The 16772-nt window shown below is 41.4% G+C and overlaps 1 protein-coding gene across 1 annotated transcript; it reads right to left on the bottom strand.

Annotated features, from left to right (window-relative positions):
* Positions 1-13532: 13532 nt before the first annotated feature.
* On the bottom strand, positions 13533-16673 carry cUnh3orf38 (chromosome Un C3orf38 homolog). The gene is made up of 4 exons (XM_079667414.1): positions 16487-16673; positions 15963-16138; positions 15584-15816; positions 13533-14214 (listed from the first exon to the last, which is right to left on the bottom strand). The coding sequence occupies exons 1-4, from the start codon at positions 16611-16613 to the stop codon at positions 13851-13853; spliced, it is 900 nt and encodes a 299-aa protein (XP_079523540.1). The 5' UTR covers positions 16614-16673; the 3' UTR covers positions 13533-13850.
* Positions 16674-16772: the final 99 nt, after the last annotated feature.

Consider the following 16772-nt stretch of genomic DNA (forward strand, 5'->3'; position numbering starts at 1 on the left):
ACCTGCTTTGAGGTCCAAAAGTTTGCTTTATGAAATGTTATTCTGCTCTCCATCTTTCTCCTTCTCTTGATGCAAAATGATAACAGATAGCCAGTTAATGAAGCGTGGATGATTAAAGAGGCCCGCAGGGAGAGGTTGTCAAACTCTGCAGACAGTAAACCTTTTTTTATTTGTGTCATCCTCTGTTCACTTTCAGCTGGGGGCAGGAGACACACAGGGAGGGGGGGTGCATGGGGGGGTGCTGTGTCATAGTGAACTTGAAGGAGAAATTTGCAAAACAAGTAAGACACTCAGAGAATAAGAAAGGAAATACAAGCGATGTTTAAAGAGATCAAAAGTAGAGCAGAATTGTTCAATGTACCAGCATGTTCAAAATACCCTGACAAGTGACCTGCTCTAATTTGAAATCAGAATTGTATGAAAAACCAAAACATTATAATTTCTTCAGTTTCATACGGGCCATTAAACCCTTGCACACACACCCCTCACTCGCCTATATTTTTGCAACCCTGCAGGTTCCCTCCTTACTTCACAGCTCTCCCTGCCACCGTCCATCTTCCCCTCCATCCTTTGATCAGGAGCCCTCAGTAAACAGCGGCAGGATTTACATCAGTGAAGTCAAGCTGCTCTCATCACGTTGTGTGCCAAAGCTCCGTGGAGCATTTCAGGCACCCATGGAGAAGAATTACATCAGCTCTTAGGGTGTAGCTTTTTTCTGTCAGCAGGACTATGACTGTGCTTCAGAGCTAGTAAATAATCCCTAAGTGCTCCTTATTTGACCTCGGATTGATTTGTCGGGGATAAATCTCATTGTGCAAAGCTCTCTAATGAAACTGTGAAAACATTTGGTTGTAGTTTAGTCATTTAGTTTGTGTCAACACATCAAACAATAAAAAAACAATACATCACTGGAACCTGATTTGTAAATGGTGTTTATGGAAATGCATTAATATGATATAGAGATTTTGAAATACCAACAGTGTTTCTTTCATGTTGTAGATCAAGCTGTTAAGTGGCTGCAATTTAAAGTCTCTTAATTTCATCAGCATATAAGATCTAATTCACTTTGAACATTCATCAGATATCCAGTTTACAGTCATTCTTCACAAGCCGAACCCGTCAAGTATCTTGGGAAAAATGCTTTTTTCTGTAAGTGTTTAATCTTTTATACGAATTTCAGAGGCTTTGACTATTATAATTGAATGAAATATACTTGGAGCCATCAAAATAATGTATTCATTCACCTCCATTCACACGTTTAAATCAATCACAAATGAATTATAGCCTGTGTTGATATAGTTAAAGGTAAATACATTTGAGCTTCCTGGAAGTAAATAACATGTGGAGATTCAAAACACTTTCATCTTTGTACACTAAAAATAAAGCCATTTTATTTACAACTTAGAAATTACGATTATAAAAAGTGTGGGAAAAGGCCTAAGTTAACGTACCAGAACCTCTTAAACTCCAGTAACACGTGGTTATTGTCTTACAGGGGCTGTGAGGGACTATTTGAGATGGATAATTCAAATAAACAAGAGTGTTCTGCAGAGTGGCAGGAGTAGTAACATATTTCAGCTCCAAAAATATGTATTACGAATAGCATTATGTGTGAGTGACACTTTTTATTGCGTCCATGTAATCAATGTCCACTTCAATCTTATTGACGAAGAAAAAGGGGAAATAAAGTGATGATATCTTCATATAAATCTAGTCCAGTAACCAGTTCCTCTGAACACTTTATCTTGATGATATCCTTAAAGGAGGATGTTGGGCTATTCATCTGCGTTGCTGATCTAAGCACCTCTCACACAGATGTGCCCCATTAATATACGATGTTTAAACATACTTTCACATTATGGCGGTGTCCTAATATAAATACTGTAAGTGAACTCCATAAAGAACGATCAGAATGTGTTCTGAACACAGCAGATGGTTGCAATTCTGCCAGCGCTAACTAGCGCCGGGCGATTATGTGAGATGATAAGTTGCTTCTCAGTTGAAAGCCTATCATTAGGGCTTTAATTAAAGCAGTAGCCAGGGAGTGTGACACTGTCTGCCTCGGATTCCTCGTACACAGGAGGAGGTGGGAGGGTGGGGGGGGGGGCACTCTTGCTTATTCTCTCTCTGTCAGAGCCAAGTGGTGCACATGTGTGCCACATGAATCCGTTTTTCCTTTCGTGTAAGTGGCTCGGTATACACAGAATAAGCAGCACGCACACATGGCAGCGTCTCAGACTGGGGGCAGCCAGTGTCGCCTTGTGTGGTCGAGCGTCTAGACTCAGTGATGCCCGATGGCATTTATTAAGGAGATGGCATGGGGAGAGGGCAATGGAGAGTCTTATTCTGAATTAATGCAGCCTTTCACTGTTGTTTGGACACAAGGGCCTGTCAGACACAATGCAAACTACTCCCCTCATTACTGTCCAAAACTGCAGTGTCATATCGACAGAATTTGAACAGCAGAGACATTCAGGCACATGTTGTGCATCTGCAGCCCATTCTTTGCCGCTCTGTTGCTCACTGATAGGAAGCTCTCATTACAAAAATGGAATAAGCACAGCTCTGTGCATTTGACCCCAGCACAAAAACAGAAAAAAACAACAATAATGCCATCCGTACAAAGGACAAGTGGATAGTCTGGGCTCTGTGTGACTGGCCTAGTTTTCGAGGATGCAGATGGATTAATAAAACATGGCTGGGAATAGATGTTGTACCCCAGAACTGATTGGAGAGACATGGACAAAGTCGCCTTTTAACACTTTTCGTGTTCAGGATTTGAAGTTGCAACACCAACAACTTTTAGAGCAGTTAACATATACTATAATCATTAGTGAAGTTTTGTTTCAATTTAAGAACATCAGACTTCACATAATTAAGAGGGTAAAGAGCTGACTTTCACATTTAAGGCGCTTTGAGGTGTTCAAAAGTGGTAAACAGTGTATGAGCCATTTGTATTGAGATCCTGTATTCATTAAATACTTGCTCACAACCAAACTGAAAGCAACAAGTGCTAGAAAAGGCAAAAAGTAAGGATGTGAGGCCTGTCGGGTGTTTGATGATGTCTGTTACTTTAGCATTGACATGATTCATTGCAAAGGGTGTGCAATAGAAACAAATCATCTTCAGTAATGATAATGATAAGTATATCAATTTCATCTGTGATCTCCCTCAAATTAAAGCTGACAGTAAGCACTTAACCTTACAGCCATTGCTTCATTACAAATGTAATGTCCTGGAGCACAGGCCAAATGATAAAAATGTGTCACTGTCCGATTACAGCATTTACCCGGCCAAGTCGGAAAAAGATCTAGCATCTTGAAATAATTGCTTTAGAGAAAGCACATCGCTTAATTCTGACCTTCTTTGTGTCTCCATCCCTTTCCCCGCAACTCACTGTCTCTTAAAGAGCGCTTTGAAAGCACCAGGCATCTGGCAGCACCCTTATTAAAAGAAAATACAGATAAATTGAATGCCATCAATACAGCTAAACTGCAGGAGCTGTATAAAATGTCTATCAGCGTCCTTGAGAGGCCGGCCGGGAGCGAGAGGATTTATCCAGAAACACTTTGTTAGTGTTTCTGGATTTATGGAGGCAGGAAGGAGAGTAGACTTTATATCAGACAAATTAAAAGTAAAAAACACTGCAAATAACCACTCCTCTCTCTACCAGCAAAGAGTCATTTGTAAAAGTGTTGTTTTTCCGAATTCTTTTTTATTATTTATTAGTCAATTTATTGAACATGTCAGAAACAAAAACATACAACAATAATATATATATATATTTTTTTTTTTCCTTTTGTTTCTCACTCAAATTAATAATTATAACAAAGTACAAAAAAAAAAAAAAAAAATTCAAATAGTCTGTCATGTTCAACAGGGGCAAGAAGAAGCTTAAAAAAACATTTCTGGTCCTACCCCCTCTAGCATATTTTTTTCTTATAAATAAAATATTAGGTCATCATCATCAGCGACATGTTTGTCTTGTTAATTTGTTTACTTTTAGTTTTTTTACAAAACAATCAGAAAGAAATTACTTTTACAATTACAAGAAATAACAACAAATGGGATTTTACAGGTCCTGTTCATAACCATTAATGATTTGGCTCCTAAATAATACTTTCAGTTTAGATAGACTTGTACAATATTTCAGTGCATCATTACAGTTATTCCACAGACTAACACCTTTTGATGAGATGCAATGAAGTTTGGCATTTGTGCAACATCAAGTGCAGGTGGGCAATCCATTCGCTCCATAACTGCCAGCTAAAATTATATTGTCGTGTTTTGGGCCTTGCTAATGCCCACTCCTAAATCACCTATTGAACTAAGGACATTAAACATATTTAAAAAGAAGTTACATAATGTCTTTAACTTTGAGCTATTCTCTGCTTTTCTATACATATTAACATGAAGCTAACCTTTACCCTGGGTGCTTTGCAATTCAATAATGAATATGTCCACTTTGGTGGTTTTTCTAACAATATCAAGGAAGCTCTTATACAAACTGATATTTGATTTGGATTATCTTATTTCCTTCAGGTTAGTGCAGTTTAAAGTTTGCTTTATATTCCAAAGAAAATAAATGAATCCTAAAATAAATAGATGAAGAGAATAAAGAGAACATTTTAGACTTTTGCCAAAGTCTAATTGCCGTGAATGATTTTAAGTTAAAATATGGAGAGACTTGAGTGTTTTCTATGGTTTCTCCGGATATCTGAAGTCATTCCTGAAAATCCTGTTTCCCTATTTTATGTAGCTGAAAGAATGTGATCCCTGAGAGTTTAATTACATGTAAATGATAACAGAAAGTGAACCTGATCCCTTATTGAAACAAGGTTTGACTGATGGATGTCATTTCAGACAGTTTGGGTGCGTTTAGCCCGATGGAGCGAGCTATCTAAACACCTCGAGCTGTTTGAATTAATACTGTACAGCGCAGTAACCACCAGCAGAAAATGAAGATGGATGACCCTGCTATGAAAAACATTCCTCGCTTAAAGGTCACACATCACCTCACAAGCAGCCCCTGACTCTCTCCACCCATAATCCTGTAGGCGAGACTCAATAAAAACACAATCTCATGCACGTCAACGTAAGAAAGCAGCTTTAAAGAGTGTTCAAACATGCACATGTAAAGCTTCTTGTTTGCCCCAAAGCTAGAGAAAAACGGTATTTATAGACATCTCAGGCGGAGTAAACAAAATATCTGAAATGTTTTGAATTCAATTGCATGTAATACAGTCATGATCATCATCCACTACCGCTGCTGCTCCTGAAATGAAATCTCAGTCATCTCGTCCTCTATTAGCTGTGTTATATCACAGCCGAGGGAACGTCAAGGCAGCGTGTGTGGACGTGTTCTGCTCTCCTCCTCAACATGCTGAATTCATTCATGGCAATAGCTGCAAAGTTGCAATATTGTGAGATTTGCTATGAGGGGTACTCCGCTTAGGGAGGAGTCAGACTTCACTTGTTCTCCTATCCCCTCTTCTCTTTCTTTCTTTGCCCGTTGTTTCCCCTGTCACTTTCTCTGTGACCCTCGCTAAATGCAGTAAAGACAATTACTGTCTCGAAGCCTGATATTAAGAAGCCCAGAAATGTTCCACTGAGCATGATACTGTTCTCCGAATGGCCATGATATTGCGGTGATGTCCTGGCTTTTAGCAAAGTGCTTCATATTTACAGTGCACTTTCTGGTCTAAGTGAAACATTTAGTTACATTGTGTATGATGATATGGAGTATTTTTGCAAATCACAGCAGCTTGCTGTAGAAGATGGATGGCGACATTACAAATAACAGCCTTTATATCTAAGCAAAGTCAGAATATTGTTCAGAAGGCACACTTGTAAAGTGTGCTGGATGCTTCTATAACTTTATACACGTTTTTCAAAGCTTTTTTATGAACACTCTCTTTATTGTAGCAAAGAAGAGACTTATAAAGGACTTCTTTATGGCCAAAGCTTCACATTTTCCCTTGATGCCCCGCACACAAAGATTAAACTAAATAATTCACACACTACATTTGTACTGAAGGTGTATCATCCTATGAAACGGTCGGTTTGTTCTCCAAACTGGCTAAAATTGTGTTGTCAGCACTGCCAGATTGGACCATAAGTGCTTACGTCTGCTTACTGTGCACGACTCCACCCGGCTAAGAGTCCCTTTTTTGCACAAAACAAACACTCCCCCATGTGTCCGTTCATCATCACAAATACCTCTCCGTCACACGAATGGGAAGCACATCATGGGCTGCCTGAGTTATGAGCCTTCCTGTGAATACAGAGGAGAGGTGTGTGTCCTGCAATGGATATTCAGTGGAAAGAAATACTAATAAAATGGAGACTGTTTTGCTGACACATCTGCAGCGGGTTACTATTCGCTGCCAACTGGCAGATATGACGATGATGACATATTGACAGAGAATCCACGGGGATCCTCCCAACTCCATCGCTTTCCTGGGCTCGGGGCATGAGATATCTGCTTTGGGGTTTCGTCGGGGGAAATCTAGACGGGGTTGATGACGCCTGCGGGCCTCTTGGATGAGGATGGATGAGGACATTTGGCTGTCAGCAGTAAGGAGGCCTGGCTTTGTCAGGGGCTCACAAGGGAAAGAGAAGACACCCAGGGGCCTGGTCTCAATAGGCAAATGTAGCCTTCCTCAAACACATTCCTCATTATCCTCATCTTTCTCAGGCTGGAATGTGTGGTATTTTAGTGTTAGAGTTGCTTTATAATACCAGGATGTTAGTCATCGATTGCCGTTCCTTCCTGAACTCTTGTGTCTTTAAAAAATCTTGCTATTTTTTTAGTGGTGGCAAGTAGAGGTGTCAAGGGAGTCACTTGAGATGATTGGGACGAACGTGTAAGAGCCCTGTGTGAGACGGCCATTGATTTGGCTGTCTTTCTCTGCCTGTTAGTGTTGTTCAGGGCCTTCAGGGCAGCAGTCCCACAACAAACACTATAGGGGGCGAGCAATCCACAGTCCGATCCACTGGGCGCTTTATCAATCAATATGACCTTCTGCTACAGCACTGATTCCTCCCTTCATCTCTGCCTTCACCCTCCAGCTCCTTTCGCCCCATGGCCTACATTGCCCACTGGGTAATGTTGGCCCTCAGCACCCACAGAGAGGAGGCAATCTCATTATCTGGGTATCCTGTAAAAAGATTGCAATGGGAAAATGATGAGAGGAGCTCTAGCTTGTCTGCAGGATGCTGCACAGCCAGTTTATTTGCAGCCCACTGGCATGACATTGAATTCTTGAGACACTCCTTGGTGGACCATTAAAACCAGTGGCAGAAAAATCTCAGGAAGAAGGTGAAACAAGAAATGGATTTAATAAATGACTACAGCCGCCTTGGGAGTTTGAGTCCGGAATGTTTTCATTTTCTCCGACTGAGGACTGGTTCACTAATTGGGTTACGTGGGCTCAGCGAGGAAGTTGTCAGGCTTCAGGGGTTTTTATTTGTGCCTGGCCGTCAAATCACAGTCCAGGGCAGTGACCCTCGGGGCGACGCCCCCACAAGGACCTTTAAGGTACAGCTGTCTGATGAGTCAGTCCAGAAGCCCCGCTTTCCCAGAAAATCCCAGATTCTGAGGTGATAGGGTGACAGAAGGCGAGAGGCCACACAGCTTGGTATTATGGGGGGGTTTTACTGCCCCTCAGGTCGGCTTAGCGGCTGCTGAGGAGGAGTAGCAGCCGCAGTCAGTACGTCACTCTCAACTTTCAAGGATAAAAAAAAAACTCACAAGCTGATGAGGTAGTGTGGACGATGCACTCTGTGGACATCTACACCTACAACTCTATTGTAATGTGTTATCATCCATGCATGCATGTGGTGCTGTTGTTTTAGTTGCTTGATATGTCTGTATTTTAAATAAACACACACAGTTTCATGTTTGTTCATTAAGGAAGGATGTTGTCTAGTCCGCATCGCCACTAAGCCGCTTCACTTTGGCTGCTTATGCTACATTTGCTCTCAGGAAAGTGTTTGCGTATGAGCTTGAAAATGTAATGAGTCAAAGGTAATAATATGGTATGACATTGAATTTTCCTTTACAGTTAATTTTGTAGCACTACCATAATTACAAGGCCACCCTGCTGGCCCAGATGTTGGGAGTTTACCAGATGTGGTCCACCTGCTGAGATGAGGACAATGACTTATGAGCAGCCGGCCCAAACAACTTTCTTCTTGTCCGCCGGCTTACAGCTGCTAATAACATTCAAAAATGTGACGCAGAGGGTGTTTGCATCTGTGCATATGATCACAAGAAACATGAAACTTATATTAGTCAACATATCATCATGACTCATGTACATACTCAGAAACAGTGCACATTTAACCAGCAAATTAAAATTGTTCGTAAAGATATAAACCATAATTCACTAATAATCAAATTGGTGATTAAGAAATATTGAATTAAAAGAAATACTTAAGATGAAAGATTTGGAGGGTATAATTAAGAGCCAACAGTTTCCCTCAAATGTAACTATTCTATAGCTACCTCCTCCTCCTAATTTTGAACCATAATTGCAGTATGACTGTATGTAGGTGTGCTAAATGAGAACATGCAGAGACAAAACATTTTGAATATCTAACACCGTTCGTATATTTACGCCTGTCCATGCATGCGTGTGTGTGTGTGTGTGTGTGTGTGTGTGTGTGTGTGTGTGTGTGTGTGTGTGTGTGTGTGTGTGTGTGTGTGTGTGTGTGTGTGTGTGTGTGTGTGTGTGTGTGTGTGTGTGTGTGTCTAAAGGCAGCTACGGTGGTGGTGGTGGCTTCCTGGGGAATTGAAATTAATGAGTGTAATCAGAAGCGAACAGCGAGCCAGGCAAGGGCAATTAATACAAGCAAGGCGAGCAGAGCTACTGGTTTGCTCGGCCAGGCATGGCTGCAGCCGAAGAGATGGAGGATTAAGATGCAGCCGCAGACAAACTGCACAGCTTTTCCACACGCAGCAGATGTCCATGGAGCTGGGAGCCTGGCATGGACACGCATCCTCCAACCGGCCACTCGGTCAGCCCGGCCCAATACGAGCTGACAACCTCCTGGCAGCACTCTGATAACACCATCTTCTCTGTTTGGTTCGAGAGCCAAGGGAAGGCCCTCAGCGGGGCCCTTGCACTGCATACTGAAGGGAATCAGTGCAAAGCTGCACAGTGGAGCCACTATGTGTGAGAGAAGGAGGGACATAAAGAGATAAAGAGAGATGGGAGGGAGGGCATTGTGTTGTGAGATCAACTCAAGTACATCTCAATGTGAGGGACATTTTTGTTCTCCATCCATGTTTTCCTGATTGAAACATCCTTGGCTGGTGCATTCACCTCAAACATGCATATTTGCCTCAGTATAAATACAAACTTTGGACTCAGCTGCCTCCAGGAACGTCTCTGCTTGTTGTTTTCTTCAATTGACGCTAAGCGAGAGTGTCACCGCCCAGGATCTTTTCACTCAGCCCCTCGCTTTGTTGCCTTGAATGGCGTTTGTTCCCCCGGCGGTCTCCAGTTTCCAGTATTTACATGAGATAATGATGCATGTGTAAGGATACACCGCCAGGCCAGGAGAGGGGCTGATATGAACTGTGACGGCTGCCTCCTCGGTCCAAACCAATTTGTGTTGAAACGGAACAATGAAGTCAGCTCGGACATCGGGGAGTGAAATGAAGATTGATGCTTTAGGGGAGATCTGTGATGCACACTGACTGTAAAGGCTCAGGCCCATTCCCAACAGGTTACGTAAGGTCAAACCAACATGAGGCCAAACCTCATTCTACAGATGCCACGATGTTGTTGAACTCATTACCTCTCTGTGTAATGTCCTTAATATGCAAATGGTATCACTTTGCTTGCATATTGAGTCTAAGTAGACCTTTTCAGGAAACAACCACTACTTTATGGCTAGAGTTGACCGTACAAGAGGTTTTTCTCTTTGAATAATGAAATAGATGTCGTGACACTCAAAACATCAATAATGTTGTTGGGATCAACTTAAAATGTACGGATAATTAACTTTTCTCAAATGAAAGCTCTAGAGCAATTCAAATTGCAATAAATAAAAAGTGCAATAAGCCAAAGAAGTTTGTCGCCCTATACTCAAAACAAATAATGAAATCCTAACCCCTCCTGAGCAAACAGAACGTGTGAGGTTGGAGTATTGGGGATTGTGGCTTTAACACCAATGCCAAACTCTGTTGACCTCATTCCCCCCTCCTCCTCCAGTTATGTGGTTGTTTCTGTGCAGTGTACTGGTTTATGAAACACTGTTGGGTTGGAGGGCAAGTCCAACAAAAATGACAACTACGTCAAACTGTGATTGAATTCTCCTCCAGCATGTTTTGTCAGCGGGAGAAATATCATGGCCTATTGATTGCGTCCCCTTCCCAATCATAAATCATTTTCTTTATTGTCCAGAGAATGCAGACCGCTGAGAGTATTGTGTAAAAATGGTCTCTGACACCTTCACGGGTACAGATAAATTACTGACACTTCAATAACTTGTGAAATACGTGCTCTGATGCCTATGAAAGACAACAGTTTAACGGGTCTCTCTTCTAGAACCCCATTACTTTAATGGAGGACAATTCAAAAATGGAAAAATGTGCGGTTTTCCTCGTGGCATTGGCTGGATAGATATTGCCTGGTAACATCAGATTGCTCTGAGGAATTGATGAGTTTCCTCAAGTAATAGTGTTAAAAGGATTTTTTTCACCCCACTCTTCTCTTGGCCCGGGATCAAAGTCTGTCTTCTCTCTGGTGCAGCTTGTCTGCCCTCTTCTGGCCTCATGTCGCCATGAGGTCAAATCAAATTGACGGATAATTGAGCAAAATAAATGAAATATTAACATGGTACTTCTTGTATAAATCCAAAATCACATAATGACACAAGTTACTTCAAAAAGACCCAAACAGTACGGGCACATTTATGAAATGATTGAGTAAATGTCTATTTTACAAGCTGGAGGTTTATAGAGAGAATGGGACATGCATGTGTTATTCTAGCCACTCAGATCATTTCTATTAATAAACACTATAAAGATGAGACTCATTTTGCATAATACCAGTTCAAGGACTCCTTCAACTCGCTGAGAAAATCCTGGGTGTCCCCACGCTCCACTTTGAGAATTACTGCTGTAGACATTTAAAAAAAATGCACTTTGGCATTAATGGATGTGTAAAACCATCAGATTGTCAAACAGTGAAAAATGGCTGTGGCGTGAAGCGTTTAATAAAGTAATGTTTGAAACCTAATGAAGCAGTTTCTATGAGCAAACCCAACATCCAATCAGTCACAATCAAAGTAAGAGGTGGGGAAAAATGGATTGACAATTAAAGCAGCCGTCTCCATGGTTCACCAGCTATTTCAAAGAGCCATGCATCGAAGTTTTCGCATGTTTCTTTATGAGAAACACACTTCCCTATTAGAGGAGGGGAAAGAAAATGTAAGAGGAAAAAAAAGCTTTCGGAGTCAAAACCATCACCAGACGCAACTGTAACGGTATTTTTGAACCCATGCGTCAGAGCTGCGCCCGTGGCCAAACCGCTTATTAAAACTCAGAAAAGCCAAGTGCCATAAAGACAGAAGGCGAGCAGCTTGTTATTATTCTTTCTGAGAGGTGAACAGGCTGAGATCAATGGCTGCAGTGGTTTCCCCTCACCACAACTATGGCCCAGTAAAGCACAAAGAGCCATGCGGCTCCGACCCATACAGTCACAGATATTAAGTATTCCAGGAGCCTTTGAGAACAGCTGCCAAGAATAATTTCCCACATGTAACATTTCCCACCAAAGCCACAGAGCCACGGCATATTCTGTACCCACCAGACCCCATGTGCCCTGCCGGGGATGGCAGAGTAATCAATGGAAAACCAGATCCACTTCACCAATAAGGTCTTCATTAGGACCTTATGAAATGTATTATTTTTGTCCAATTAATAGGACATATGAGCATATCAAAGAAAATGGTGTTTTGCACAGGTAAATAAAAGTACCAGTCAATCAGAAAGGATAAGCTGTTAAAGGGATATATATTGTCTTTTTAAAGCTGAGTCTTTTCAGGCTCCCATCGGGTGTTACCATAGACTGTATGGGTGTTGCTCAGCTGTTGCTCGGCAACTCATGACCTGTGTTAATAATGAGAAGGCCAGATCCCCTCCTCCCTCCTGACTCTTACCCTGTCACCCTGATATGTTTGGTATTGGTACTGAGTGCCAATGAGGCTGAACCTGCTGCTGTCAGGGATGCAATGAGGACGGACTTGATTTCTTTCTCACTTTTTCAAGGCAGAAGTTTCGCTGTTTCCAAATTGTAACAAAGAGTGTAACAAATGGTTTGCGTGTCATATGCATTTTGGCCATGTAAAATGTTAATCAAATATAACAGATCCCGCAATCAAACCCAACAGCATGGAGAGGGTCACATTTATGGATATTGAATACTCGCACAAAAACGTGCCCTTTATCATCGGGGGTTGGTGACAGACTTTGGTTTGGACACAATGTATGTTTTGGAAGAAGTCCTTTACTTAAGTAAAAGCAAACATATAATGGGCTCAAAATACTCAATCACAAGTTAAAGACCTGAATAGAAAATGCTCTTAGTAGACATACAGAAGGATAATCAGCAGAAATTAACTCCAAGTACCAAAAGTAAATGATGATGAAAAATATTGATTTATGTTTTCAATGTTGAGCCAATTGAATTTTTTTTAAATACTGGGTACATCGGCAGTAAAGTACTACATCATATCTTATTAGCATATCATGTGTTTTAATAGTAAGTACAAAGTAGCTAGTGCTCAATAAATGTATTGGTATTAAAGTAAAATAATATTTCTCTACAAAATGTAGTTGAGTATATATATATATATATATATATATATATGTACTTTGTCACTGCACAATGTACATATGCTTGTCCTCTGCTGGTCTATGAGGGATGGAAGTCCCAAATATGAAACACAAATGTGACAAAAATGCATCTACTCATACATTCCAAGTATGATAATCAGAAAACATCTTTCTTCGCAGTGAAATACTGTAATGATCACATCTGTGAGAGGAGTTTCGACTTGAGAAAAGCAACACGGATCTGCTCATGTGGATAATACTTGGGGAAATGATATGATTATACCTTCAATGCAGCATCAGTCTGAGCTGCGGGACTGCACAGCATCTGGCCTCCGTGTGAACAAGGGAAGTAACTCAAAGTAATCCTCGTTGTGTTTAGGTTGAGGCTGAATGGGACTTACATTCATCCGTCAAATGTTGTGCCAAATTATACTGTGCCCCGGGATGAATAGAAGGAGAACAAAAACATAACAACTAGGCTGCTATTCTCCCAACAGCTGTGCACTATGCTATCAAAATGTAAAATGGAGTAAGACTGAAATGCTTTTCCATGCTACTACTGATAATCACAGGATACTTCACTGCCACTTATTGCCACAATGCTGTTTGTATACTGTGTGTACAAAAAGTGAGAATCACTTAAAACCTGCAGAAAGAGAAATAACTGCCCGGATACTAGACATTGAGATATACCTACATTTATTTATTTTGATACATATATACAAAAGCCCATCCATGTCTGTATTTACATTGTATTTTAAGTAAGGCAAAAGATGAAAAAGCAAAACGTTAAAAGTACAGTATAAAGTTAAATAAAATGTTTCCACAACAACAAGCAGCAAACTTATATTTTCTGGAAAGCCGAAAACAATATTTGTTTTCTCAAGTTTTTTTCCTGTGTTCATGTTACATCAACAATATGCCGAGTAGATTTAGATGAAACAGTGAGAACCTAACCCTACATCCTGACATGTTAAAAATCAACAAATAAAGTGTCTCATCAACTGTAGAGAAGTTGCAATTCAGTGGAGTTGTAAGTCAAGGCGGGCGCTGCCGTCTCTGCGCCCCCCAGAGAGTCCTGCCCTCTGATCTTCAGGTTGACGAACTTGATCTTCCAGCTGTTGTTCTCCAGCGGGGAGCGGATGAGGCCAAATATTTGCTCAAACACGCCCAGGCAAGCGCCGTCTCTGTGGATGGTCCCGGCTACTGCCACCAGCACCAGGCCGTGGGGGGAGGCCAGGGTCCTGAGGCCCTGGGGCTCCAGGTTGGGGCTGAGGAGGAGCTGCTCGTCCCGGGTCAGAGCCAGGAGACGCAGGCTGACCAGCTCAGCCCCCAGGAAATCCTCCATCTGCTCGCTGCCAGCTCTGAGAACAGAGACACAGCTCTGTCATCACTGTTTAGCTTTTGGGTTATTTTCCCAAAATGTATAGTGACTGCTTTAGTTCAAGCCTTTGTGTATGAAAGGTGCTTATCATATCTCACAAATCATTCTGATGGTCATTTTGTATGCAGAAAAGTTGAAGACAATTGGTTCAGTTGGTCCTACCCAAAATAAATAACTGATTTGAACATTGAGAGTCCAACAAACCACATATCATTATAAGAAAAATATATATTGCAATACACTTTCCAAATTCTGATTAAGTTTTTAAGTCTTTTTTAAGACCTACCATTCCAATTGTCTTTCTAAAAAAAAAACATAATTGACAGCAACCACAAACATTTTGTAACTTTTTCTTGAATGGAAAATGCAATTGTATGTTACATTCTTTGAAATAAACCTCTATGAATCCTATCTATTTACAAGAATGTAAAGGTATGCATAATATAATAACTTGAGGCGTCCTCCTGTCTGCCCCACATTACCTGACAGAGGAAGGATTCTGTGTGTGTGTGTGTGTGTGTGTGTGTGTGTGTGTGTGTGTGTGTGTGTGTGTGTGTGTGTGTGTGTGTGTGTGTGTGTGTGTGTGTGTGTGTGTGTGTGTGTGTGTGTGTGTGTGTGTGTGTGTGTGTGTGTGTGTGTGTGTGTGTGTGTGTGTGTGTGCTATGTTACTGTTAGCTATGTGGGGGAAACTCCTGAAGCAATAGGAGTCAGGACTCAGAGAGACACGAAGAGAGCTGGAGCTTTGATGGCAAACACTGATGGTTTATTTGGAGCTTCGGCCGGAGAATACACAAGACATGTCACGGGCCACGATTTGACCACACGGTCGAGATGCCACAATCAATTCTAAAGAACCCTCCAGTAGCTCGAGGTTTTAACTAGTTCAGAGTGTAATAATCAATATTCTTCAATAGATAAACTTAACAGCTGAGGACACTGAATCACAGTTGTTGTGGCTTATGGCTCGGGGTCATCTACACCCCGAGGTGGATGTGTTCCAGGTGTCCCAAACCAATAACGATCACTGACAGAGAGCTGTCCGGTGATAAACTGGTAACATCAACAATATGCTAGGGCAGCCCCTCCTTAAGGGAGATAGCATGCTGCCCAAGGCTGGGCATCTGCGTCAGAGGGCGAAAGATGACATGCAGGGGAAATGGCAAGTGCCACTGTGTTTACGATATAAAACCATTTTAAGCCAGGTGTGTACATTTGAACAGCACATATACATATGAGATTGAATAGCCGGTCACCATAATGTCAGACTATCTGACAACCCTGACATTTTGCTTGGTGAATCTCTAAGAGTAGCTTAATTTTGATGTACTTACTGTTAATGGCATTCTTACCTGGAGAGAAGGCATAGCTTCGCATCAGGCCAGAAGTGTTTTGGTCCCCAGTCCTGAGGCGGCTGGCCCAGAGAGGGGTTCTGGCTGTTTAAGAGTGGGAAAAACCACTGGCAGAACTGCTGGCCGAGCACCAGCGGGTCAAAGCCCACCTCAGCCTTCACGATATCTGTGTCTGATGTCAGTCTCTGTTTGGTGTCATCTGTTTCTCCTGGAAGGCTTTGGTCAACCCCAGCCTTAAAGAAAAGAGAAGGGAATCATTATGGCATACTTAAAAAAGCATTTTAGTACATCTTTCAATAATCTGTGCTGTCAATCGCCTTATTATTATGTTATCAACCATGTCAACATATCAGTGAGGGTAAACTGACCCTGTCCCTACCTTTCCAGAAGACCAAAGCTCCAGGGTCCTTTTCACCAGCTTGTTTTTCTCGCTGTTTGGGGGCATCACCACACCTTCATTGGCAAGGTATTTAAATATGAGGTCGCGATGAACCTTCTTCCTTTTCAGGAACTCTTCAGCATTTTTAGTAAAGGTGATAATTGCTCCAATGGCCTCTATACAAACATATGAAGAAAAGGCACATGGATGATGTTATTATTTGAACATAATGTGTTCTTTTGGTATACGAAAAAACGCACGAGCAGTCCCTGGCGTCAGTTCATGCACATTTTTATTTTCTGAACTAATCGTCATGACTCATGTTAGTTCATGTCAGAGACATTTATAGCTGACAAAATAGCCCCACCAAGTCTGTGGCACGAAAATATAATTTAAATAATATAAAATATATGTTAAACATTGACTTGTTCAGTCTGTTGGCAAAAGGTTGCCATAAGGCAATTGATTGTAGTTGATACTAGTATGATAGCTACCTTGCTACTTGTTATCTGGTACAACGTTACCTGTCACATTCTCCACAACTATCAGCTTGTTCGTCACTGTGTCACTGAGTGAGAATACATCGTCTTTTGACAGAGACTGCAGTAACTTTGTACATCCAGCTCGTTCTGTTTCTGACAGTCCAGACATTTTCGACGACACTGCATAACGAAACTTAAGATCCTTTTCCGTCTATTTGTGTCCTTCTAGAAAAGTGTTCGTAAAGAAACATGAATGAGTGGGAAAACGTTCCGGAAAAAGCCAAGCTGCTTTCAGGACTATAGGAATTATTGCTTCTATGGTTAACCC

The sequence above is a fragment of the Notothenia rossii genome (assembly GCF_949606895.1).
Source record: "Notothenia rossii genome assembly, chromosome: 2".
Taxonomy (NCBI): Eukaryota; Metazoa; Chordata; class Actinopteri; order Perciformes; family Nototheniidae; genus Notothenia; species Notothenia rossii.

What these genes read in the sequence shown, in the direction of transcription:
- cUnh3orf38 (XM_079667414.1), bottom strand. Translation starts at nt 16,613, where the DNA reads ATGTCTGGACTGTCAGAAACAGAACGAGCTGGATGTACAAAGTTACTG. An exon ending in AGTTGTGGAGAATGTGACAG is followed by an intron (nt 16,139 to 16,486) that starts GTAACGTTGTAC and finishes ATGTTTGTATAG; the next exon opens with AGGCCATTGGAGCAATTATC. An exon ending in AGCTTTGGTCTTCTGGAAAG is followed by an intron (nt 15,817 to 15,962) that starts GTAGGGACAGGG and finishes CTTTTCTTTAAG; the next exon opens with GCTGGGGTTGACCAAAGCCT.